Source organism: Pelodiscus sinensis, chromosome 2 (genome assembly GCF_049634645.1).
Source record: "Pelodiscus sinensis isolate JC-2024 chromosome 2, ASM4963464v1, whole genome shotgun sequence".
Taxonomy (NCBI): domain Eukaryota; kingdom Metazoa; phylum Chordata; order Testudines; family Trionychidae; genus Pelodiscus; species Pelodiscus sinensis.
Window position 1 is genome coordinate 148324841 of NC_134712.1, and position 27122 is coordinate 148351962.

At 39.3% G+C, this 27122-nt stretch overlaps 1 protein-coding gene across 5 annotated transcripts in view; it reads right to left on the reverse strand.

Annotated features, from left to right (window-relative positions):
* Positions 1-2382: 2382 nt before the first annotated feature.
* Positions 2383-27122, reverse strand: part of PTPN3 (protein tyrosine phosphatase non-receptor type 3) — a 335183-nt gene continuing 310443 nt past the window's right edge. For all 5 annotated transcript variants that reach the window (XM_006135940.4, XM_075921606.1, XM_075921609.1 and 2 more), the window contains 3 exons: positions 16741-16886; positions 15909-16044; positions 2383-11355 (listed from right to left, as the gene is read on the reverse strand). In XM_006135940.4, the coding sequence (XP_006136002.1) occupies positions 11278-11355; positions 15909-16044; positions 16741-16886 (360 nt within the window). In that variant the 3' untranslated portion in view covers positions 2383-11277. The remainder of the gene's footprint in view (positions 11356-15908; positions 16045-16740; positions 16887-27122) is intronic.

Here is a 27122-nt window from a genome sequence, read left to right on the forward strand (position 1 = left end):
GTCTCTTTTCAGAACAGTTTCTTTTTAATTTGGTTAATCCCAATAGCCAAACCAGGCTCCCCTCCCTCTCCCACACACATAAAACAAACAAAACAAATAAAAAACATGCCCATTCTCCCCTCTCTCCACCGCCAGCTCAAAAAGCTTTCTGTCCCTCTAAAAGACTTCTCCCTGTGTCCTTTCTAAACTCTGCTCGGTCACTTTAGCCTCTTTGGTCCAGTTTAGGAACTTGCCCCTCTTTCCACCTTCACTAGGTTTCCTCTGCATTGATGCTTGGTCAAAGTAGTCTCCCAACTCCTTAACCCACCCATTATTTGGTTCAAAGCAATCCTCACATTTTAACAACTCTCTATTGTCCTGGGCCTGTGCTGTCAAGTGGCAGTTTCTGCAGTCACTTCCCAATTACTTCATTACATCAACCAGGATTTGTACATAGATTCCCCAAATCATTGCACAACCTCCCTTCCATCATTGTGTGCCCTCTACAAGATCCAGGCAAAGTCTGCCTCTATAACAGTTTAGGTTTTTGTCCTGCCTTAAACAATCAGTTTGGAAATTCTGCCTGATTCTTAGGGTATTTTTAGCCATAGAAGCAGATACAATGCCTTATGTTTACTTACTGGATATGGATCAGATTTTCATAAGGACAATGTAATCCTTTTTGGGTGAAAGAAATAGCTCGAGAATCTTGCCTGATCTTTGATATCTCAATTAGCACAGTCTGAGCTAATTAGCATACAAGGGTGTGAAACAGAACAGCAAACTGCTCTGACACACCTCTCTAATGTTAATATCACGAACACAAGCAAGCACCTGTATGTGCTGCTTTTCCTAATTGATACTGGATCACTGGAAACAGTGCAAACAATGAATCGAATTAAGGGTGATTAGAAGTAATTTAGGATCACAATGAAATCTTATATCTTTATTCAAGGTGGAAATTGACTAAAGATTTTAGGATGTGCTCTAGAGAATGCTATACGTAAACCAGAAATGAGTATGTCTTCTCTACTAAAAGGCCAGAGGTCATGTTGCAAAGAAGTAATTTATGAGAAATTCTGAGCAGAGAGAATAAACGTGGTTATAGCACCAGTTCTCGGAAACCAAAAACAACATTGAAGCAGATTAGCAAAAAGGACTTAACTTGTACAATCAGACTAGCATCTGAGAAAATACCTATTACAACTGGTACCTTTAAAGAAATTTAAATTATGCGTGTAAAGCGGATTTCAATGCTATGCACGGAACCAAGTCTTCATGCCCTAGGGAGGATTCATAGCTGTTATCTAGACTGATTGCTATGTATAAAAGGCTGGCCTGCTTTGAAGCCACCATATACAGGTTTTTTGAGAAAGCAATTTTTTTTTCTTACCTAGAAGACTAAAAAGGGAACACACATTTATATCTAAATTGATTTTGAACAAACATGTTACTGTTAGGGTTTGGCTACACATGAAATGTGGCAATGCAACTGCACAGCTGCAGCACTTCAGTGAGAAAACCACTGATGCCAATGTGAAGGACTCTCCCATTGATGTAGATACTCCACCTTCCCAAGAGGAGATAGCTAGGTTAACAGAATTCTGTCATCTTAATACTGTCTACATCAGGATAGGTTGGTATAGTTGTGTTGTTCAGTAGTGTGGATGTTTTGCACCCCTGAGCAATGTAATTATGTCAAGCTAATTTCCTAGTGTAGACTGAGAATTTGATAGGTTATGAGGAGTAAATTGGTATATTTAGTTCTACTGGTAGTACACATACCTGTGTCATAAAACCATCATCATAATTAACACTACCTGGTATCCCAATTGACATTATTAATAGAGAGATAAATGGTTATACAGACATGGAGATGAAAATTCACTGATTTGTACCCTTCTGAAAAGAACTGAGGCAGATAGCTCTGTGCGGATATAAAATTGGTATCCACATCTACAAAAATGATCTGTGGATATCCACAGCCACAGATGCCAATACCGGCTGATATCTGCAGGATTCTAGATACAAAATTTGTATCCATAACCACAAAAATGGGTCATAGATAGTCACATCCACATTCATGGATATTCATGAATAAAAAGTGGATTTGCAGGGCTCTACTGAGGGCCATATGCAGATAACATTAAGGAGCTTTAGATGTTTTATGCTAACATCAGCATTCTGGCAGCAACCAAATTCAATTTTCACTAGGGTCCATCTGAAGAAAAGTTAGTAAACCATGCTTTCATAGTACTCAAGATTTCCCCCCCCCTTGAATAAAGTGACTACCAAAGCTAATAAAAATGCTTTATTTCACCAATCGCCTTTAACCAATAACGTCAGTGGCGGCCATAATAATGTATCCAGAACAGGTGCAATAACCCAAGGAAATATACTGAAAAACATTAACCAATATTTTATTCCTATAAAAATAAAAAATAAAAATGTTACATTCATTTCAGGAAAAATGTGTCTACATTTTTGAACAATAAATTAAGCTTTGAAATATTAACATCAATTTACATTTTAATGATTCAAAAGACAAGCGCAGTGAAAGATACAGAATTATCTCCCTTCCTCCTCCCCCTCCACCAACATATCAAATCTTTTACTCCTTTTATGCACTGGCAACTAAGATCTCAAAAGAAAACATTATCCAGTGGCATAGACACAAACATTAACAAAAATAGATAGAATAATTAAAAATGTACTATTTTACATGCTTTGCCTACACCATAGATAAAAACCTCTACCTGCACATATATAAAAATATAAATTTAGTCATTGAAATAATGGAAACTTTTCAAGTTGTTTGTCACATTTCTAGCTTCTCCAAGTCTCATATTTTATTCCAGTAAGAGAGAGAACAGGACATGTCAAACAAAACAAAGACCAACTTTTAATAACATTTATTATTATGTATACTTATGACATCTTAAAGCTTTGGTAAGATTGGTCTGCTCCATTTTCTCTCTCTCTCTCTATATGCAAAAAAGTGCAAAAACAGATAAATTATTGTTACTACTCAGTACAGAAAACTGGAATACATGCATTAACTTTTGCCATTTATTTTGTAAAACCTGGTTTTGATATTTACATTTGCGTGAGTACCTAATTCCCCTTCCTCATAATCCAATTTCTACTGCAAATTAAAAAAGATAAATTTAACAACAGACCATCATTCAAGTAAATTAAGCCTTAAATCAGAAGGATGGATACTGATTGATAATGACAGTCAACTGTTACTTTGCCAAACTATCATTTGCTAGAGGAAAACCAAAACTTATCTAAGCTGACTCTCAGGTATTTTGAATTTTCTTCCCTAGATAGCATGTAGTTTTCATCCTCTCGGACAGAAAACAAACTGATTTCTCCCAGTAAAACTTGAAGATGATCTACAAAAGACTGCAAATGAATAATGTTTGCTCACTTGAAGAGTGGGCTAGAATAGACTAGGATATCAAATAGGTTCTTTTCAAGGGAGTTCTTGAAGACCTAACAGCAAGTACATTGTAAACTCTCTCACCTCAATTAAAAGGCTGGAGATTGGCCTATTTAGCAATGACATCCTTTACCCAAAATGCTTATTGGTATGGCTCTCTGGCTAACAATCCTTTCCCTTCTCAAGTCCTCAACATTTATGATGTCATAATTTTACTAGTTCTTCAGTCACCATGGACTTTTCCAAGACATGCATAACTAAAAAATAAACAGAAAACTATCATCAGCTTTTTTTAAGAAATGCAACTTTCAGGCTTTTTTTTTTTTTAAAACACACCATTGAAATCATAAAGGGCACAAGTCCAATTTATTATATCCTTCATAAGTCAACTTTGACAGGAAAAAAACATGAACGGGGCTTTCTATTAAGTAGGAAGATTGGTTTCCATTCACTCCTACAAAATTAACATATATAAACAAATTTTCAAGGAAAATAAACAGTATTGAACTTGCACTCTTTCACTTTTTATGTTTTAAGACTTCTTTTTTAAAGAATTTGTTCTGCTCATTAGTTAAGATAGAAATTTAGGTCCTCACTGCCCTAAAAAAATTCACCCCCACTCTTTCAGATAATTCTCACTTTGCTGACACCAACAGAATAGCAGCAAATACTTCAGCACTATCTCACTTTATTTGCAGCAAATATAAATAATATGCTGTTCAAAACATAGATGGCAACATAATTTGTCTGTTCACAGGATACTAATGCTGCTAACACAAAGCTGAACTGGTTTTAGTAACAATGGGATAAACGTCTGTAGTACAGACAGAACCAATGATGACTGGAGAACTACTGAAACGATCACATCACAAGAACTAAAACTGAAAGTTGAGCAACTGAAAACTGAAAGGGAATTTTAATGAAACCCTTGCAGCTTATGTCTACACCTATTTAATATAAATGATTAATTAATAATTTGGAGAATGGAAGATTCACAACCTTTATCCCTTCAGATCAGATGAAGCAGCTCATAAAAATATAATCTGAGATCCCTCCAAAAAGTATTAAGAAAAACCAGGGATAGCTCATTTTTTGTGTATGTACAGGCAATCTTTAGAATACAGTTTACTATGTATCTCGTTGGAAAGTTAATTAGTGGAAACTTTATAATATTATAAATGAAACACATAGTACTAATGGCTACCATTTTTTGGAATTTAGTGTATTCCTACTCTACACTCCCTCTCCTATCTTTATCCCAGTACAGAACAGTTCTCTGTGATTCTGCATATAAAATTGCAGAATCACTACGTACAGTCTCTGTACCAGATGACTAGGGCATAGCTAATGTAGCATCAATTTTTTTAAAAAGGCTTTAGAAGTGATCCTGGCTATTACAGGCAGTCCCCGGGTTACATCAGCCCGACTTAAGTCGGACCCCTAGTTACGAACGGGGGGGTGGGGCGCAGCTAGTGCAGGGTGCCTCCCCCACTGTCGCCGCCTCCGGCGGCGTGGGGGGGGGGCGCTTCCCCCCAGCAGACCAGGGAGACGCAGAGCTAGCTCCCCCCCCCCCCCAGCAGACCAGGGAGACGCGGAGCAGCTTTTCTTGCCGCGGAGGACGCGGGTGGCGGGACCGCCGAGACACGCTGCGGTCCCGCTGATCGCGTCCTCTGCGGCGAGAAAAGATGCTCCGTGTCTCCCTGGTCTCGCTCCCCTCCCGCCCCCCCAGCAGACCAGGCTTTTCTCGCCGACGCCTGGGGTAAAGCAGCTGGGGTGCTGCCGGGTTGGTCCCACAGCGCTGAGGAGCGGCGCTGGGGGATCAACCCAGCAGCACCCCAGCTGCTCTGCCCCAAGCATCCCCAAGAGCAGCTAGGGTGCTGCCAGGTTGGTCCCGCCACGCCAAGGGTCGGCGCTACCAGACCAACCCAGCAGCACTCCAGCTGCTCTGCCCCAGGCGTGTCTGATTCAGCCGCTGTTGGTCAGTTTCAACAGCGGCTGAATCTGGACGCCAGTTCCGACTTACATACAAATTCAACTTAAGAACCTACGGTCCCTATCTTGTACGTAACCCGGGGACTGCCTGTACAGGTCAATACACCTAACTTGAGTATCAGATAAATTGGTTGAAACTGTAGTAAAGAACAAAACTATCAGACAAGTACATAAATGTGGTATGTTGGGAAAGAGTCAACACAGCTTTTGTAAAGGGAAAGCACGCCTCACCAACCTATTAGAATTCTTTTTTTGAGGGGGGGGGGGGCCAACAAGCATGTGAACAAGGGTGATCCAGTTGGTATTAGTGTATTGGACTTTCAGAAAGCCTTTGACAAAGTCCAACACCACTAGTCATGGGATTACAGGGAAGATTCTCTCATGGACCAGTAACTGGTTAAAAGACAGGAAAGAAAGATTAAGAATAAATAGTAATTTTTTACATTAGAGAGATGAAGAGAGAGGGTCGCAGGGACCTGTACTAGAACCTGTGCTGTTCAACATATTCATAAAAATGTAAAGGGGGTAAACAGTGAGATGGCAAATTTTGCAGCCAAGACTAAATTACTAATAGTGTAAATCCAAGGCTGCCTGTGAAGAGTTACAAAGGGCTCTCACAAAACTGGGTGACTAGGCAAGAAGATGGCAGACAAAAGCAAAGTAATGCACATTGGCAGGGCTCGACAAACTATGTAATCTACTCGCGCTTGGCGTGTAGATTACAACACGGAAGAGCCGGGTTTGGGCGATCTGCGCATGCGCAGAACGATCTGCACATGTGAAGATCGCTGGACAGTGCAGCTGGCGAGCAGGGTTCATCGCGGCTCGGCTCGCCCTGCACATTGGAGAAAATAATCCCAACTGTACATAAAAATAAGGGGTTCTAAATAAGCTGTTACCATGCAAGAGTGATATCTTGCAGTCATCATAAGCCGTTTTGAAAACATTTGTGTAATGTACAGCAGCAGTCAAAAAATCTAACGATGTTAGAAACCATTAGGAACATGATAGATAGTAAGATATAAAATACCATAATATATAAATTAATTGTATGCCCACATCTTGAATACTGGGTGCAGATCTGGTTGGCCTGTCTCAAAAAAGATATATAGAATTAGAAAAAATAGAGAGAAGAGCAACAAAAATGAGGAAGGGTATAGAACAGCTTTCATCTGAGAAAAGATTAAGAAGACTAGGACTGTTCCTCTTGGAAAACAGGTGACTAAGGGGGTAGGGCGGATATAATAAAGCTCTATAAAATCATGATTGGTGTGCAGAAAGTGAATAAGGAAGTGTATTTATCCCATCACATAACCCAAGAACCAGGAGTTACCTAATGGAATTAATGGGCAACATAATCTTTTAAATAGATTTAAAGGAAATATTTGGAGGTACTTCTTCCCCCAACTCATAGACAACACGCGTAATTTCTTGTCAGGGGATGTTGTGAAGGCCAAAAGAATAAATGAGTTCAAAAAAGTATTACGTAAATGCATGAAGTTGAATGGCTATTAGCCACAATAGTCAGGGATTGCATCCTCTGGGTGTCCCTAAACCTTTGATTGCTAGAATCATACTGAATGAAACTGGATGGATTATTCAATAATAACCCAGGATTCTTCAGTCTGATCTATTATGACCATTTTTATATGGATGTCTTCTGTACTATGCAACTGCATGATTGGAAAAAGAAATAAGCTGAATGTTGAATCCAATCATATAACATTAAATTGTCATATTTAGTCCATTAATATAATGCTACTGCTAGAATGGACAGTAATCTGAGATGGTTTAATGCTATCAGTGTTAGATCCTATATGCGAGGGAACACATTTAATGAAAACATTTATGTATTAAATAATGAATTGATCATTCACTTGGTTTTCATCTCCCTTTAAGTGTTTCATGAAATAACTTTAGCTTCTATATAGTTTCAATTAATACAAGCTTTTTAATAATTAGAATAATTGTAAGGTCAACAATGGATATACAAGCATTTCCTAGTGCACATTATTTCTAGAAAGGCTTTTATGTGAATGAATAAAATAAATTTGCCTCAAAATGTTTTCTTAAAGGATGTCTGAGAATAACACCATCAAGAAAATTTGAGGAAGATTATATTAACCTTTTAAGATGTTCTATTTTGATTATTTTTAAGTTTATCAAGCACGAACCCAGCAAGCCTTTAAGGCAGGGCACATAGGGACATGACATTTTGGCACACTATATACTAGGAATGTCATTTTTTCTTGTTGGTTAATTATTACATTGAGAATAAAACAAACATAGCTCAATACTGTTTCTGAATTTCTGTTCTTTTAAAACAATTTACTGAATATTTCACAAGAAAAAAATTAGATGTACGGTAAAAAGAATCAAATATAATCTCCAATATATTGCCGAACAATTAAGTTACATATTAATTACACATAATTAAGGAGAAAGCTCAAATGACAAGGTAACTGCCAACAAAATTGAAAAATTTGTGGAGAAAAGTTGGCACAATCCCACAAGTGCAGAATGGTCTATTTATGGTCTGCCTAGCAGTATTAAACAAGTAGTATTCAATCTTTGATATCTTTTCTTTTTTGTTGTATTAATTGGATTAGACCTAATATATATACTGAAGGCATTCTTGAGTTTATGGCACCATTTTTATTTTCAAAATAGGGTAAAATCTGCAACTCTTACTATAGCTATGGAACATCAAGCATAGGGCTCCTTGGACAAAATTCTGAAAACATTTGTAACAGGCATGTTGGTTTACTTGAGTAGCAAAGCTAAAACTACTTTGGTTTAAAGTTTAACCAACTTCAGAAAAATAAAAATTAGTACTTATACCAATGGACAAGAATACATAAGGCCTATTTTTTCCAAGCTATGAATTTTGAATACTATACTATTTTAATGAATTGACTACATACTAACAAGAAAAAATGAGGTAAGAATGCTTGTGTTGGTGTATGTGGACTCTTGGCTTCACAACATTGCCTTTTATACTTGTCTACTCCACTCTGGCAGGTAAGTATTTTAGGGTTTAAGAGCTTATCTCCCACTTATTATCAAATAACAATTGTGCATCTATAATTACCCACACATCTTGCTAAAGTTGATACAATTGTGACAAAAACATCAGAGTTGAAAAGACCTTTCTATTTATTATTATTCTGTTGCAAGATCAAATGTTAAGGTTTATATAACCTAGTGCAAAATCACCACACATTCCCTGAAGGCCCATATTGGGCATTTAAAAAGAAAAGAAAGAAAAAAAAAAAAGCTTATTGTACATGTGCAAAGCCCAGTAAGACTGTGAAATAGAAGCAACGTACTGGTCAGTTTCAAGTTAATATTTGCTCTTAAAAAGTATAGACTTATTACAGAGATCAAATTGTCTTTTTAAACAGCTATTTCAAGTTAATGCTATAGCAGGAACCAGTGCCTTATATGTTTTCTGAGAACCCAAATATTAATTGAAAAAATTCAAAATAAAATGCACTATTTTCTCTAGATCTACCAGACCAAAAAGGAGAAGCTTTATATAGCAAAATCTGATTGCACTCTTTTAAATGCACACACGAATGTATAAGGCAAAGCTGTACAGCACAGCTGGAAGATACTGAAGTTATGTACTGGAAGAAACTTACTGCATTTTGGTAAGAGCATTATATGCTTGACATAATAAAGAGAAGCCTAAGTAGTAGCAGAAACACATTAACCTCCTGGAACACAAATAGGATAAAAATAGTAAAATATTTTAAGCAATTAAATGTATACCACAAGGCGGTCTCCAAAGGTTCTTATTGTCCTCTTATGCTCTTTTCTAGATTTCTTTTATGGCTCCTGTCACACTATCAATTGCCAGTAAGGTGAACTATAAGCTGCACTTCAGGACCTGGAGGATGAGGGTAGGAAGGAGGCAGTGCTACTTCTGAAAGTGCTGACTGGATGCAAAGGAGCCCAGAGATATAATAAAAGGAAACCTCCTGGTAGTGAACTTATATACATTAGCTACGATGCTATTTAACCCCATTTGTCCTGACCAGTACTAGATAAAGAGAAGTACCAAAAAACTCTTCCCCGCCAACTATGACTAATGATGTAATCCCCAAGAAGGGACCAATCTGCAGAACACAAGGATGAATGATCTAGACTCCTGCTTCCAAACAATTTTCTTCTGAAAAAAGTCTATTGGATGTCATTGCAGAGTGTAGCATATGGAGGTGTAGTTGTTTCTATAAAATAATATGTTGTATTATGATATTATTCATAATGTTAGAACTATATTTTGTGTGTATAAATAAAGGAGAAAATCAGATTTTTCTACACATATATAAACATCTGGCATATATGCTTATTATAAATTTTACACAACTTTCCTTATTTAGAATGAATCCTTAAATAACAGAATAATATACAAACTGATAGAATATTTTCTTTAAAATTAACACACTATTCACAAATACAGAATTACCTAGGACAAGCAAAAAGTGTATTCAGAATAAATTAACATTATACAAATGTGGTTATATTGTTCAGAAAGTCCAATTCTCCCCTTTGAAATGAAATGGAAACCGTTGTATCTTATGGTGAAGTATTTAGCAAAGCACACATTCTCTCTCTCTCTCTTTACACAGAAGTCTTCATATGGACTTAATTGCATTTATACAAAGGAAAGAAACATGAAAGACCAGTACCTCACACTACTGCATTTCACTGAATCAGAATAAGATTTCTATTGAATGACACTGTTGAAGTCAATGTTTTATCATCTTATCTGAACATAGTAGCCCCTGTCCTTGCAAGCTATACACTTTGAATTAGCAGCAACACTTTTAATAGGTACAGTAGTAATTTTTTTCATTACTGGATTGGGCCAGTGTGCATTTAAAGTATTTAACAGTTGATGTGCATAGCCAATGCCTGCCTGTGAGAAGTAATAAATACATTGGGAAATAAAGATAAATAAGATAAATATTTGATTTAAATGCTTTCAGTCTATAAAGAGAAAAACACAAGAAAACAGTGAAACTAAGTATAAACAGGAAGTACCATATTCAGGTAGAAAGTAGAACAAAAGAGGCTAGAGGAAATAGGTAAACTATTGAAAAGTTAAGAAAACGAAGAAAAAAAAAAACCCCCCACCACCAAGCTGTGGAAGATCTCAATAAAGCCTGCAGAACAGCATTAGTTTGCATGTCGGGTATGCTATGTTTGATTTATCAAAAAATTATTTGTATAACTGGTGTACTTGCAATTAGATTGATGGGAGTTAATTCTTTAATTGTTCCAGGTCTTACTGAACATATTAAGGGTTTAACCCTTGTCATTCTGTTTATACAGAATGTCTGACAAACCTCTATGAATCAAATAAGATTAATTTTGTATATTGATATTCTGGTACCCAACTTGCAAGATCTTGAGCATTCAGCTCCCATTGATTTCAATAGTAGATGAAGTCTTTCAACACCTCATAGTTTGGGACGCTTTATTAATATTGTTTGCTTTCCTTTTGTATTTAAGAATGGTAAACACCAGGGTTAAAGTAACTTCTCATGGAAAACTTGTTTTTATAGCAGGTTATGTACAGATTATAAACTAAGGTTTCCTTGATTTTTTTCTTTTCAATATGTATATAATGCATATTATGCACAACTGCTCTCATATACATATATACACGTCTTCTTTATACTGTACATGATTTAGTCATCTTCTACAGAAATGTAAAGTGCCACAGTTCAAATGTGCTTATCTGACTTCCATGGGCTTGTGATGAATCCTCTAATCACTTACAGAAATGAGACTCTTGCTTTATGACATCTGGTTGCTTTTAGGAGGAAGAAATTAATCCTTTCACAGTTGTACTAACTGGAATCCAGTGGTCGAACTAATCCTTCCTTGTAAACACGAAGAATAGCTTCACACACAAACTTGTACTGAGTCTGTGTAACAAAAAAACAAACAAACAAACAAACAAACAAACAAACAAAAAAGAATGAATAAAAATATTAGTGGTTGCTCTTATCAGTTATAAGCTTTTGATTATAGTGTAATACTGAACACTATAAACTATCTTCCACCACTGCCACCTCTGGCACAGAAACATGTGCAAGAGAAGACGACAGACATAAAGATAGAGAAAATAAAAATATGATGACGACACCCCGCAGTGCTATGGGCAGCATTTATACTTCAACAAATGCCAAATGTTGTACGGTGAAAATTTTTACCTCAGATGCAAGCACGAGTTTCCTGGTAACTTTAATGAGTACAATGTACAACATCCAAGAGACAAGATTTAACCAGAATGAACGTCTGCATTTGTGCATCTGTTTCCTTAGCTCAAATAGCCATTTGAATTGAAACTAATTTGTAACAATTATTTGCTTTCATATACTTGATGCTGTAATTTGTACTGATGTTAATTGATCATTTAAATGATAGTAATTTTATCCATCCTTTTAATATACATTACTTGAGTCTTCAAAGCATGCAAACCACAATAAGGGAAATGCATTAGAGTCTCTTAATTTAACAAATGGAAGGTAGCTAATGTACTTCATGTTTTTCAATTAAAATCCTTAAACAAAGGGTTTTATCTTCCAAAATGTGTCAACACTGCTACACAAGTTGAAATGGAAGTAGTTCAGTTTTGTATATATCTTCTCTTTTCAGGACAGAAAACAGGCAGGGGGGCACAGACTTTTGATAGCACGCTGAACTACAACACCTACCTCACTTTCTCTCATATCTCCAACATTTTGATCTCATTTATAATTAGGGCCCTACCAAATTCATGGCCCTTTATGGCAATTTCACAGTCATAGGATTTGAAAAATGGTAAATTTCATGTTTTCAGCTCTTTAAACCTGAAATTTCATTATGTTGTAACTGTAGGGTCCCGAAACAAGGCGATGGGATTGTTACCTTCACTTTTATGCTGGCTTCAGAGCAGTTGCATTTAGGTCTTGATTTTTAATACGTTATCACTGTGCTTTACCTGATAGTGACTTTCCCCCTTGTGCTTTACCAAATTGGCTAAAATAAACTTGAAAATTTGGCAATGTAAGTTTACTTTTTGCAGCTAATGTTCATGCTTTCCTCCCCTCAACTCTACAGTCAACTACTCCCACCTCAAATATCGGTTTGTTCGTATAACTGTGATGTTTGTTCTTCTGTTTATATTTGTCAATTATTTTGACTTTTCCTTCGTTGCTAGTCATTTGCATTTTTCATCACTGCCATCAAAAGTCAACTATGATATTTAATTCCCTGATTTATTACTTCTGTAACTCTACTGCGTAAGCAACCTACTTAGATACAAGATTGGATGTTTCATCATTGCTTCCTATGATGCAGACAGTGATTACTTGTTTTCTTTGGCTTTCTAATTGTCATTGGTTACATTCTTATTGCTCACTCAACTGAATTCTCATGCCAAGGTTAGCCTTTTTTAAAAGTTATGAATCTATTCATAGCCGTCATCATCAAATCTGATTTTAAGACTTCTATCTCTTCTTTCATGTATTGCTACCCCTTCTATGTATATCACCATTCAATCTCAAGTTTCTAAGATGCTGACTCAGTATATAACTCCTGAAAAAGAAAAAGTTGTTATACAGTAAATTAGGACTAAAGGAAATCCACTGGATTCTCAGCCAGCTAACAACTCCATGTTATGAAGCAGCTTAACAATCCTCCTTGCTAAATCTCTCCCTAAAGTCTTAATGTAATCAATTAAATAATTATCTGAAGAAAGTTATTCATTTCTGAATATTTTCCACTGTACCTTCCCTCTTGTTGTGATCTGTATGCCATAGCCAAACTAATTCTCTTTTGCCTCACTATCTACTAGAACATGTCTGCTTTGAACACAGGAAATGCTATACAAATTCAAAGTGCTTTGAAAATATTCTGATGTGAAGCGCCCTTAGTCTCTCCCGTTGAAACTATTCCACTATGGATACATCGTTAAAAAGGTCATTGGTGCACAGAGACAGGATCTGGAGTCTCCCAAACTCCAAGGTGAGTATTCTAACCACCAGAATGCAGTGTTAGGCTCTCTCCTTACCCAATGACTTTTTAAAAATTTTCACAGCAACACTGCTTCAACCTAAGAGATTGAAGAAGACACAATAAAATATCCTGGAGCCTAATGGAAAGGGTATTTATATGAGGAGGTGTCAGATATCAGTTCAAATCACTTTGGTAGAGGAGGTACATGAACCAGGGTCTTCCACATCTCAGGGGAGTACTCTAACCATTGAGCTAAAAGTTACAAGAAAGATCAATGTCCTGCCCTCCCCTCATGTGTTAACTGCTTTGTATGAGCTTGATTAGGGTGCCAGCTCTAAGTACACTTACCACGTTGGGCCCTAAGTGAAAGAACTGTCTTCCCCTGATTTATACATGTCATTATAACTTTGGTGTCTGGATGTGCTGCAGCGTGCATGCACAGAGGCAGGAACATATGGACATAAGGCACTTTCACTCCAAAAAATTAGGCACCAAGCAATTTTAGGCACCTACGGTTTAGCAGTAACTAAATTGGGACTTTATGAAACTCAATGGGTCCTGATTTGGATTCAAGCACCTGAAGTGGAATTTACATACCTAGTTCCTTTTTTTATATATCTAGCCCTAAATTTCTTGTAAGACTCCAGGCTGAAGACACAGTCAGGGAAACTAGATTTACTGACTTGAAATGTTTTGGGCATGTCCTTCCTACCTCAGGAAAGGAAAAATAAAACTTAATCCTCGGGAGAGAGAAAGCACTTGTGATTTTAATGAACACAACAAATTTGGCTTTTCATCTCTTTGTGCTTTAGTTCTTGTTCTGTCCAAATGTTATTATCACCACCACCTAATCTCACAACTGTGTTGTGAAAATAAGTACATTAATGCTTCTGAAACACTCAGATGAGTGCCACAAAAATACACCAAGGGGAATTAGTAATTTTGTATTCAGAGCAAAGATTAGATGGTATGCCATTAGTTAGGCTTGAGACTATGTACAAAATAAGAAGGATAAAAACAAGTGTTCACTGCACGAGGCAGGCACCCCATGGAAAAAATAGCATGTAATTATGTAATTGAAGACTATCATAATGAATATGCCCAAAGGAGCAGAATTAAGGTTGCACAGAAACTTAATCCTGAGGGCTTGCCTTTGTAATTTTAACATTCTTATAACACAGTTTTTTGGATGCAATAGAATAATTACACTGGTCAATCACACAGCCTGCCCTCAACGTCATTAATTCATTACTAAATAGAGTTAACAACTCTTTCTCAGTTAGCTTTCCCTTTCCTTTGCTTGAATGAGAACTCTCATGAATTTCTTATGTCGTGCCTTCTGAAGTTCCAAGAGATAAAAGATGCCAAATTCATCTGTTACATTTGTGGGTTTAAACCCCTTTACTCTAGTTGAAGACAGTTGGTGCCTTGGAAACAAGCACATTATTCTCATTCCAACTGACATCCAGATCTTGTCATCATTAATCAATCTATTCCCTTTGTTCAAGAAAGTGGGACCCACGCTCCTCCACTTCCACAATTTTCAACTGCAACCTATTCATTTCTAAACCCCATTCAAAACTGTGTCTTGATTTTTGAAACTCTCCATAGACTAGTTCCTATCACCTATGTTATCTACAGCTTTCTCTCCCTGCTCCCTTCCCCCAACCTCAGTCTCCTTCTGATTCCTGGCCTTGACTCTTCAAAACTGAAATGGTGGCCAGGTTTTGTTTTTTTTAATTTTTAAATTGGTACTGCCCCATTCAAATTTTCCTGAACGCTATGCCTATTCTACATCTTATGTTGGCATAACTTATGTCACTTAGCATTGTGAATAAAACTACCCCCATGTGATTTAAGTTAAACCACCATAAGCACCAGTGTGAACAGTGCTATATTGATGAGAGAACTTTTCCACCGACAGAGCTACTGCCTCTGGTGGAGATGGCTTTATTATGCTGATAGGAGAGCTCTCGCCCATTGGCATAGAATGTCTTTACCACACATGCAGTTAACACTCTCCCATATAGTCATTTTTATTTTTAAATCACATCTGTAGATCTTCCTTTTCTTTTCTAGTCACAGAAGGCTCTTTGTAATGTTCTCTGTTAAGGAAGAAATCTACAAATTAAATTCTATTTTAAATGAGCGTACATAATATCTTATATAAAATGTACACAAATATGACTCAAAGTTCATTCTAGTTTATTACTTGCATCTATTTTTGTAACTCGAATCTTTAAAGGGCAAGGTACAAAAAAAAAGTAAATATTTACAAACAACTGAAGTACACAACTTTCAAGCAGGAATGTCCTTCTTGAGAAGATAAATTTAAGTGTTCAGCTAATGTAATAAAAAAACCTCTGAAAATCATGCAAACAAATAAATCAGCTTTATATGAAAAACCTATGTTTCTCTAGGTGACACATGAAACACAGAGCATGCACAATGCATAACAGACTCCCTCTCATTAACTTACTGATGTTTGCACCATCATAGCTCGCTGGTCTCGCATTTTTCGTACAATATCCAGTGGATAAACAGGTTGGTTTTTCTCAATTAAGCACATAGCTGTTTCCATAGTGACCAGTACACCAGTGCGGCCTATTCCAGCACTACAAAATATAAGAGAACCCCCCCCCACACACAATAAAATTAATAAGGCTTTTCCTGTGCACTGAATACATATCTTAACATTATAACTTAACATTATAACACTCTAAATACCTTTAGGAATAAAATTAAGATTTAAGATTTCTTAAAATTAAGAATAGAAAACAATGTATATTTTTAGGACATCAGCAGCAAAATTTTCTTTATACAACTGCAAGAAAACAGCAATTTTACATGAATAAAATTAAAAGTATAGAAAATTAAAACCAAAAGTTTTAGTATATGACTTTAAAATTATAATGAGTTTAAAATGATATATTAATCTGTGGATTTTTCTTAAAATGAACCTTAAGACTGAGAAGTGAAAATTAGAACAGATGGGTTATAGTTTAGGGATACACAAAAAAGAATTTTGAGGTGATTATATGATTATTAAAAAGCATTACGTTGATTACTACATTGAATGACAGACATCAGTGTCAGATAATTGAACAATTTAACCAAGGAGTTTAACCATGAAGAGAATAGTGAAGAAATCCAACCTCTTAGATATAATACTGTAACTTTTATCTCTACTGGATGAATGTTTACTAATAGGCTTATAGCCTTAGGATTTCACCTTTATTTTGAGACAGGACAGATGGAATATTATATCTCTAGGACTGCATCCAATATAACAGAACTTTTATTTAAAATACCTGCAATGAACAAGGACTGGCTCATTCTCCACTCTCTTTGGCCTCATATAGGTCACAAACTCCAAAAAGTCTCTGGAGTCATCAGGAACTCCATGATCAGGCCAAGAAACATACTGGAGATGGGTGATGGTGTGCTCTTCCTTTGTCTGAAATTCAATGGGCATGTCACCTTATCTCATACAGTAGAGCAGCAGCTTTACCAATGTTCAATGGAGAAATGCAATTTGCTTAGTTAAAAAACTTACCTAAGCTGCACAAAGCTTCACAGCTGTAAAGATTGCAAGATTTTTCTAACATAATATTTTCTTATTAAAAACAAAATAAGTGATTTTTGAAGAACAACATTTAAAAAATATATAGGTGCATATTTAACTATATATAGCTCCTTTCAGCTTAAAAGATTTTGAAGTATTTTACCCAATTATACTTAAGGAACACTAATTCCAACAAAGAAATGCAGATCTCTTTTGGCAACAGCTATGCACAACAGTATTACACAATAGTTTAGACCACAAAGGAGAAAATACCTGCTGTACAGTAATTGCAAAAGAAATTTACAGGCAGAATGCGATTACCAGATTTGAAATATGGTCAGGACTCGGGCGCTGAACCTCACTCCTTCAAACAAAAAGTGACACAGACTCTTTAATGACCAAGTAGTATAGACCTTTGCTTACACTTCATCCAAAAGAAGGTATCTGCAGAAGCATTTGCCAACACAATATGCTGGGATGTTGGTTCAGCACTGAAACTGATGGAACAGTGCCAACCTGCAAACTTATCACCATCACTACCTGCAGCACTCCAGGTCTTCCCTCCAAATACTGATTCCATGCAAGCCTTCTGACTCTGAGATTTGATGGGATTACAGTGTAAGGCAATATGGCTGTATGACCAATAGACATATATATTATATACTTATAAAAAGGAGAAATATTAAATGATGTACAGTCTATTTGTGGATTTGGTAAGAACAGAAACTTACTTGTGCATATTTGCTAATTATGATTCCTATTAAGAGGACAGGTTATGTACAGTTTATACTGATATGTTAGAGAAATTAAGAATGTATTATATTTATTCTGCCTGTTGGAAGCACTTCATTCATGAGAAGAATGTATTTAGTTAAGGAGTTTTATTGTATAAAGGGCTCTTTTTCATTTAATTATATTTAAAAGAAGCTATGTACTAGAAACTACTTCAATTTTTTAACTTCCTATTTATTCTCATCATGCAAAAGCAACTCCTCTGAATACAACCATCTTCACATGCAAATGTGGTCCAGTGACTGACTCAGTCTGCTTTATCTGCATACAAACACCTGCATAGGCCATGATTTGAAAAGCACTAGTTTTATAATATGGACTTGATCCACGTCACATTCAGCTTTTTAAACTAGACTTTTCCAGTAGTTAGACTGGAAAAAACAAGTAGTGATATTCCCTCAAGTTCTAGTATATCACCATGCCAAAATGAAATACCACTCACAAGGACTGTGAAAAATTTTCATAATATGTTTAACCTTCTTTCTCCCATATTTTAGTAACAGTGAAATAGTTAGCTATGTTGACATTTAAATATTTTCATTAAGCTCAATATTAACACTCAAATGAGATGACAGATACTCTCATTCATTCACACAGCTTTCACAATCAGGATATCACTCTGAGTTCACACTCAGGTCACTTTTTGAGTTTGCCATGTTTTTTCTGATGGGGGGAGGGGGAGAAGCAGGCCACAAAAAACTTTTCATAGTGTCAAACATTATAAGCTGAAATTATAATAGGACAGTGTGGCCACAACCATCTCAATTAATTAGCTTGCTCCGTCCGTTGATAGGTGAAGATATTAGATCCAGTATCATTTCTAGTAATCAGGCATGTATATATGATATGATACAATGCAGAATCTCTATTACCTAGCAAAGGCATGAAAGCCTTATATGCTGCACTGCAGCCCTGAGTTTCTTCCAGGCAGTAGAAATGGTATGTAGATACATCCCCCTCTAAGAACATAGAAGGGTATGAAATATCTTGGCATAAATTCACTATTCTTGAAAGCAAGGTCTCAACAATGGTTATCAGAAGATCCATGGACCCAACTTCCAGAGTAAATCCTAAATATGCACCCAATGTAAACTAACACTAACCAGCTAGTTAATTGTATTACACTGGAAACCTATGGAGTTTGGGATCAACTGCTCTGAAATTACTCTAGGAGCTGAGGGAAGAGGTACTTGTATCGACAACTTATCTTGGGGTCTCAGTAAGGAAGGAACTGGGGCAGGTGGATAAGTGTGGTCCTTTTATATCCTCAGGTCTAAACTGCTTGTTGCTCAAGGAGCAGCTTAGTTGACTCCTTGATCACGGCTTTCTAGAATGTTGTCAAACTCTGCAAAGCCAGAGTCAAATCCCATAAGGGGGAATATGAAGAAGCCATCTCAAAGAAAAAAAGAAACACGTTATAATAGTCCTTTTCTGCTAGATTTGGGGAGCTCAGCTTTGGTACCTCAAAGAGTTGGGGTGGAACAGATATTACACATATTTCAGATAAAACATTTTTGTTCTCATTAATTGGAGAAGATAGAGTTCATATGAATCCCAGCACTCATGCTAAATGAAATTTTGACTCATTCTAAAATAAGCCAGGGAGTCTGAGGTGTGATCTTAGGTGTTCATTAAAGAGTCCAGGCTGAGTCATATGTGAGAGTGCTGAAAAGACACATCACCAAGGCACCTGGGGCACCTACAATTCAATAGCACTTTGAGCAGTTTTTTGGATTTATCACTCATCACAAATAAAGTGTGTGCTAGGAGCTGCATTTTCTAAATAGATCATAAACATCAAATACAATGAACAAGCACATTACATAAGATCTCTCTGGAATAAGAACACACTAGTCCATCAAGACTACTGTTGTTACAAGCATCTTAAGTGCTTTGTTCTTTGTTCTATTCTCTCCTACAGGCTAATGTGCTCCTTTGCTAAATATTCCAGTGTTCCTCAAATTCAATATCTTAGTTACCTTTCTAATTATCCTTTTCATACAGTTCTGACTTTTGTTCTGACATGCTCTCCTAAGATTTTGATTAAAATTTTAAATGTTTTATCACAATAAATGTTTACTTTTCAGAATGCCCACATTTTGAATGTCTCCCTTCTTGTCAATAAATCCTAACTCTACCATGCTTAATCTAATCTTAAATCTCAGAATAAGTTTCAGCTCTCTATGCCCAATGTCACCTTCTTTGGCTGCAGTAGCCGGTCACCCCATTTAATTCTCAAAAAGGGCTTGTATTACTGATATGGTTTTGGGTTTTTCCAAATGTGTACATAGGTACAACATATATCAGTAATTGTCAGAGGCAACTGAGCTGTGTGCATGTGCGTGTAGGAAGGCAGGAAAAAGGCAAACCATTGTCACAGAGAAGCAAAAGTAGTAGTCTGCCCATGCCCACCGACAGCACGGGAGCCCAGTGATTCAAAAGGGTCTGGGCTCTCACCCACCACTACTGCTGCAGTGGCAGGAGCCCCTGGCCCTTTAAATTACCACTGGACTGCTATGTAGTGCACTTTGGACAGCTCTCAGGGCCGCCTGGGGGGCAGCATGGTGTACTCTGGGCAGCAGGAGAAGGGTCACATAGGGGAGGTAGGTGGGAGTCAGTGCTGGCTTAATTTGCCATGAGCACTGGCTCCTGACTAATGGCCCCCCCACATCCCACACTGTGGCCTCTGATATATAGGCAGCAGTGCAGGGAGGTGAGGGAGGAGGGAGGCAGCTCCCACATGTAAACATGTAACCACTGAAAATTTAGCGCTAGTCAATAATTCTTTTCACCCTAAACATTCAAAACGTGGTCCCAGGACTTATTTACATACCACTGAAATCTGATACTGATCACAGACTTAATTTCTTCATTTTGTATGACACTCATCGCTATAGCATCCGAGTAGTTCACAAACATTAATTAATCTATCTTTACAACACTCCTCTAATGTGATGTTGCATTATCCGCTATTTACAGATGGGGAATAAAGACACAATTTAAGACCAAAACTGTCAAGTGCCCACTTATTTTGAGTGCCTAATTTGACATATTATGGCCTGATTTTTTAGAATACTTGTTTTTAAACACATTGCACAGCTCCCATTGACAATATCTGTGGCAGTTGAGTGCTTAGCGCTTTTGCAAATCAAGTTGCTAGTGTCTCAAGTTAGGCAGACAGAAAACAAGGAATATTCAGTTTGTGGTCTCTTGTGAAAAGTCTGGCTAAATGACTTGTTATATGGGAACTCTGGCATATACAGGGATTCTCAGGGACTGCATTCAGCTGCCTTCACCACAAGATCATTTCCTCTTTCCCTTCCTGCCATTCCCTGCCTCATTCACTGCACATTTCCCAGCTTCTGCAACAAACAAAGCAGTGCTCCTACCAACTCAGCCTTGTCAGTCTCTGAGCATGGCCCACCCTGTAACAGGGGTACTATGGAAAAAACAGTAGGTCATTTATGTAATTAAATCTTCTCTAATACATGCACACAAGAGGGCCAAATTAAGGTTGTGTAAGTAACCTGTAGCTTGCATGCTTTCTACCAGCTGAAGTAACTGAGTAACTGCTAACATTTCTAAGCAATTTATCTTCCATGAGATGGAGACAACCATATATTCAGGGCTATTTGCTAGATAGGAGAAGAATGCTGAAATCCAAGGCTCAATTACAGGATTTAGGGAGGAGTGTGCTCTACTGGTTATAAAGCCTTCTGCTCCATCCTCTCCTCTTCTTTTAGTTCCTTTACTCTTCAGCTCCTGTGCACCCTTCTTTACCCTCACTCTGCTCCTTGCCCTTTTGCATTTGAGGCAGTTTTTTTCCCCTCCTTCATGCAGCACAGACACTAACAGGATGCAATTGAGAATATAGACAAGACAGCTTCCTGGAACTCTAATCATCCCAAACAAGTGGCAGGGGAAACTGAAGAGATACCGTATATACTCGAGTATAAGCCGAGTTTTTCAGCACAGTTTGTGCGCTGAAAAATGCCCCCCTCGGCTTATACTCGAGTCAGCATCTCGAGAACTGAGGCGGGCGGGCTCAGCGTGTCTCTGCCGCCGGCCGGGTCTAGCCGCGTGAGCCCGGAGCTCCGGCCCCGGTAACCGAGGCACTTGGGGCGGGGGGGTGCTGCCAGGAGCGGGCTGGGCTCCATGTGTCGGGGGCCGTCGCTGCGCGGGGCACTCGGAGCCTCTGCCGGCCGCTTGGGTTGCGGGTGCGCCCGCACGTGCTGCTCGGAGCCAGCGGCCTCGCCCCGGGTCTAGCCGCGTGAGCTGGTGCTGGGCGCTTTCTTGCAGGCGGCCCGTCAGGGGCTCATTGGATTGGCGGGAGGACTTTGAGGACTGTGTTGTGATCTTCTAATATTTAACATTACCGGTATTTATTTATTTATTTCTCCTACCAAGAATTCTTAAGCACTTGCACTGAATTTGTCCTAAAAGGTAAAACCCTGCATGTAAAGTTTATTGTCCAGTGAGATCTATTAGATGATCATTAATTAATATACAATCTCTCTCAACTTATGACGCTGAGCTGTATACTCCTTACACAATATGTGGAATACAGGGGACGGAGTGGGTGGATTCTATAAGAAGTGGGGCTTATGAGAAGTAAGAGGGGTCAAAAAGGAGGGACGGGGCCTGGACATACAGATGATGAGGAGGAGAACTCCAGTTTTGAAGGATTTTAGCTCTTGTGTGTTAGCTTGGTTGCTGATTGAGCTAAGGTTGTTGTACTTTTAAAGTTATGGTATTTTTGATACCATGTTGTTTTTGTTGACCCCCTTTTGCACTTACAGAGCTAGGTTATTGTTTTTATTTGAAATAAATATTCATGTAATTTTATTGGTATCTATCTTCATTTTTTACATTTACCAGTAGCTGCCTCATTTCCTACCCTAGGCTTATACTCGAGTCAATACTTTTTCCCAGTTCTTTGTGGTAAAATTAGGTGCCTCGGCTTATATTCGGGTCGACTTATACTCGAGTATATACGGTGATCTTGCATATCCTTGGAAGGTCTGGAATGGAGTATGTTTAGTCATCATGTGAGGATGGTACATGCTCAGTCCAGTTGGCACACAGGAACTATGAGGGGACAGAACATGCTCATTTCAAATGGAATCTTTAAAGAATAATGCTGTCAGCTTCTAATGCACCTCTATTAAACATGTACGATGTTTTATGGATCAAAAAAGATCCATCTTGATGGATGGAAGTACACTAGAGAATCCCAATAAAATAGTTATAGTTTTTAAATATGAGTAAACAAAGTTACCGTACATTCCGGCATACAAGACGACCTCTGAAGTTAAAAAACATCCCCCAAAAATCGGGGGTCGTCTTGTACGCCGGATGCCCCGCCGCCGGAGCCCCTCCGCGGCTTTGAAAGACTCGGGGGAAGCCGGCGGGAGTGGGGGGGGACATCCCAGGCGCGCATGGGCTGCCCCGCCGCCGGCTTCCCCCGAGGCTTTCAAAGCCGCGGAGGGGCTCCGGCGGGGGAGCAGCCCATGCGCGCCTGGGATGCCCCCCCCCCCCCGCCGGCTTCCCCCGAGGCTTTCAAAGCCACGGAGGGGCTCCGGCGGGGGGGCAGCCCATCCGCGCCTGGGATGCCCCCCCGCCGGCTTCCCCCGAGGCTTTCAAAGCCGCGGAGGGGCTCCGGCGGGGGAGGGGGGGGGAAGCCCAGGCGCTCCTGGCGGCTTTGCTCCCGGTGCCTCTGGTCTGCTGGGGACCATCTCCAGCAGACCAGGGACACCGGGAGCAAAGGAGGCGGAGGGGCGCTGGGGTATAGGATGAAACCCTATCTTTTAATTAAAAAGATAGGGGGTCGTCTTATACGCCCAGTCGCCCTATACGCCAGAAAATACGGTATTTCCCCCAGCCTTATTCTATGAAAAAGCTGAACTGTTCCGCTGAAACTTTAATCATCCTGAAGCAAATACCCAGGTTGGAACATTTTAACCTAAATAGTTAAAATTGACAAAGTTATATGCAACTGAAAACGAAGTCTTTATAATGGAAAGTGTTAAGCAGCCTAAACTGTAGATAAGTGTTTCTCAAAGTAGACCATGAGCCTGCTTTGGGAAAGCTGCTAGTGGGCTTGCGCTGCTTTGTTTACCTAAAGGGTCTGTGGTCATGGAGCCTCGCAGCTCCCATTGGCTCAGATTTGCCTTTTTGTGCGAAGGGGAGATGTGGGAAGCAGCATGAACTGGGACAGCTTCCCAACGCTCCCATTGGCCACCAATGGCGATCCAACAGGAGCTGCCTGATACCTGCAAAAGTGCAGGTAAATACATGGTGGGAGCCTGTGAGGGATTAAACCTGTAGACCAGATCTGGCCTGCAGGCCGGAATTTGCCCACCCCTGTTATAAGGTGTCAGCAATCTCATGATGTAAATTGTTTGTTTGTTATAATGAAGATACAAGTACTCTCTACAGGATGAAATTTAATACTTTTTTGAACATTGCAAGAATCTTTTAGTTTTAGTCAAATGATTTATTTTAGTTAATAAAACATATCAGGTAGGAGGACAACAAAGCATATAGACAGCAGCTAATATAACACAACAGAATTCTGAAATGTTAAAAAAGCCATTCTTTACCGTCACTACCTCTTATGTTTTCCAGAGACTGACAAACTCTGGATAAAATATGCTTTAATAGGCAATCTTCATCTCCAAAGTTGTGTGAAAAGTTCCATGCTGCAATCTAGTCATAACCAATGGAAGTAAATAAAAACATAAAAATCGAGGACAGAAATAATACAATAAATGACTGGATCTCAAAACCTGCTTAGGAGAAACCACAGACCCTTCAACTGGTGATCTAAGGGATGTGCCAATGATTGCAAATATTTTGTGAGAAAACATAACAAATCTACCTTTTTTATTCTTCAATCCCCTCAATTATATGTCTGCAATATGACTAAAAGGAAATTAAATAGACACGCAGTACATAAAATACAGCAGGAGATGGGGAATTAAGCACAGTATGTCAAGAATCTAGGTTTCCTTCATGGGGGTCATTTTAAAACAGTTTTGTGAATTTAGCGCTTTATGTTTTTTCTTTCACTCTTATCTCCAGGTTAAATACGAATCTTGGTTCCCATCCCCACAAAAAAGGTAAGGTATTAATTAGTCCATATGTTCCCATAATAGTTAGGTTAGGCAAGAATAAAAATATTTCATATTTACGGGGCAGTCCTCTGCTGCAGCTACAGGTACAGAATTAGTACTGGGATAGAAAAGCCTAAGAAGCCTCTGGTTGCCCTTACTCCTGAGACTATAAGGCAAACACACAAAAAGAAAGGCCACATTTCATAGATTCTACTTATGAGCTAGTTTTCCCTAGAGATCAACTGGAAACTCACATTTCTTAATTTGGAGCAACAGAAATGTATTAGAAATAGCACGCAGCTCTTCACTGCAGAAAGTGTGGCTCGCGAAGTGTACCCCGTAGCTCGCAAAGCCCCCCTGTGCCCCTACAAAGGGCCACTATGCTCACTGGGTGAAGAGGAGCCATCCGGCATGGTGAAGCAAAAAGGCGCTGGGAGCCTGACGTGGCCAAAAAGCCAAACCGAAGTTTTCATGTAAAAGAGAACTTTCCTCTTCCCCTTCCCTCTCCCACTCCCAACAAAACGTGGTGGCTGGGGCTTTTTTTTGCCTGACCAAACACAGCAGTTAGGTTCCCTCCTCGGCGCTTTGTGCTAGGTCCACCATTATTTTGGCTCTTTGCCTGTAACAGGTTGGCCACCCCTGCTCTATGAAATGATGTCTCATGTGACACTTTCAAATTGTTATTCAACTTACTAATTAAAATGTATTGGTCTTCATGTCCTCTCTCTTTAAAAAAAAAAACACAGGAAATGATAGTCATATTTGTTCTGGGATTAATTAAATGTCTGATTTCCTTTCCACAAGACTGCAAATACAGGCAGTCCCCGGGTTACGTACAAGATAGGGACTGTAGGTTTGTTCTTAAGTTGAATCTGTATGTAAGTCGGAACTGGCGCCCAGATTCAGCCGCTGCTGAAACTGACCGCCAGTTCTGACTTACATACAGTTTCAACTTAAGAACCCCAAGCTTCCCCAAGTCAGCTGCTGCTGAAACTGATGAGCGCTGATTCCAGGAAGCCTGGGGCAGAGCAACTCTGCCTCGGGCTTCCTGTAGTCAGCGCTGGTCAGTTTCAGCAGCGGCTGACTTGGGGACGCCTGGGGCAGAGCAACTGGGGTGCTGCTGGGTTGCTCCAGTAGCACCCCTCGGCACTACTGGACCAACCCAGCCGCACCCCAGCTGCTCTGCCCCAGGCGTCCTGATTCAGCCACTGCTGAAACTGACCAGCAGCGGCTGAATCAGGACCTGGGGCAGAGCAGCTGGGATGCTGCTGGGTTGGTCCAGTAGTGCCCAGAGCAGGTGCTGCAGGACCAATCCGCAGTGCCCCAGCTGCTCTGCTCCAGGGTCCAAAACAAAAGCCTGGTCTGCTGGGGGGGGCACACTATCCGCGCCCCCCCCCAGCAGACCAGGGACACGGGGAGCAGAGCAGCAGCGGCAGCGGGGTGCCGCGCCTCTGAGGCTTTGCTCTGGCAAAGTCTCAGAGGCGCGAGACCCCCCCCCCCCGCGGCTGTGGCTTCAGTCCCGGTGCCTGTGGTCTGCTGGGGACCGTCCCCAGCAGACCACAGGCACCGGGACTCAAGCGGCAGCAGTGGCGGTTCCCGCGCTTCTGAGGCTTTGCTCTGGCAAAGCCTCAGAAGCGCGGGAACCCGCCCGGTGCCCCTGGTCTGCTGGAGACGGTCTCCAGCAGACCGGGGCACCGGAGCAGCTTACGAACGGGGCTTTCTCGCCCCGGAGCTCGCAGGTAGCAATCCGCTACCTCGACCTCCGGGGCGAGAAAGCCCCGTTCGTAAGTGCGGATCCGACATAAGTCGGATCCGCGTAAGTCGGGGACTGCCTGTAGTTTTAAAAGACCACTACAATAAAAGCTGAAACTTTCTGTGCTCCGTAAAAGCTTTGCTAAATTCATTCTTAATCATAAAAGAAGCTCTTTACAAAGTTCCTTGAACAATGCCTTTAGCTGCAGTGAGAAACAACTCATGTTGCAGAAAAGTATTTTGTAATATCTAGTGTTCAATAAGCTATACTACAAATAATATTTTGGCTATTTCATACAGGACACTATTTTAAATCCCAAATCCCCACTGCATCTGAACTTTTGAAAGTTTGATCACTTAATTTAAATGCATGGCACCTTGTCTAAATTAGGAGAAAAGATATTAGGATAACTTGTTAACTAACCCACATTATAATCCCAGTGAAGGCACAGCAGTTGTGGTTTTAAAC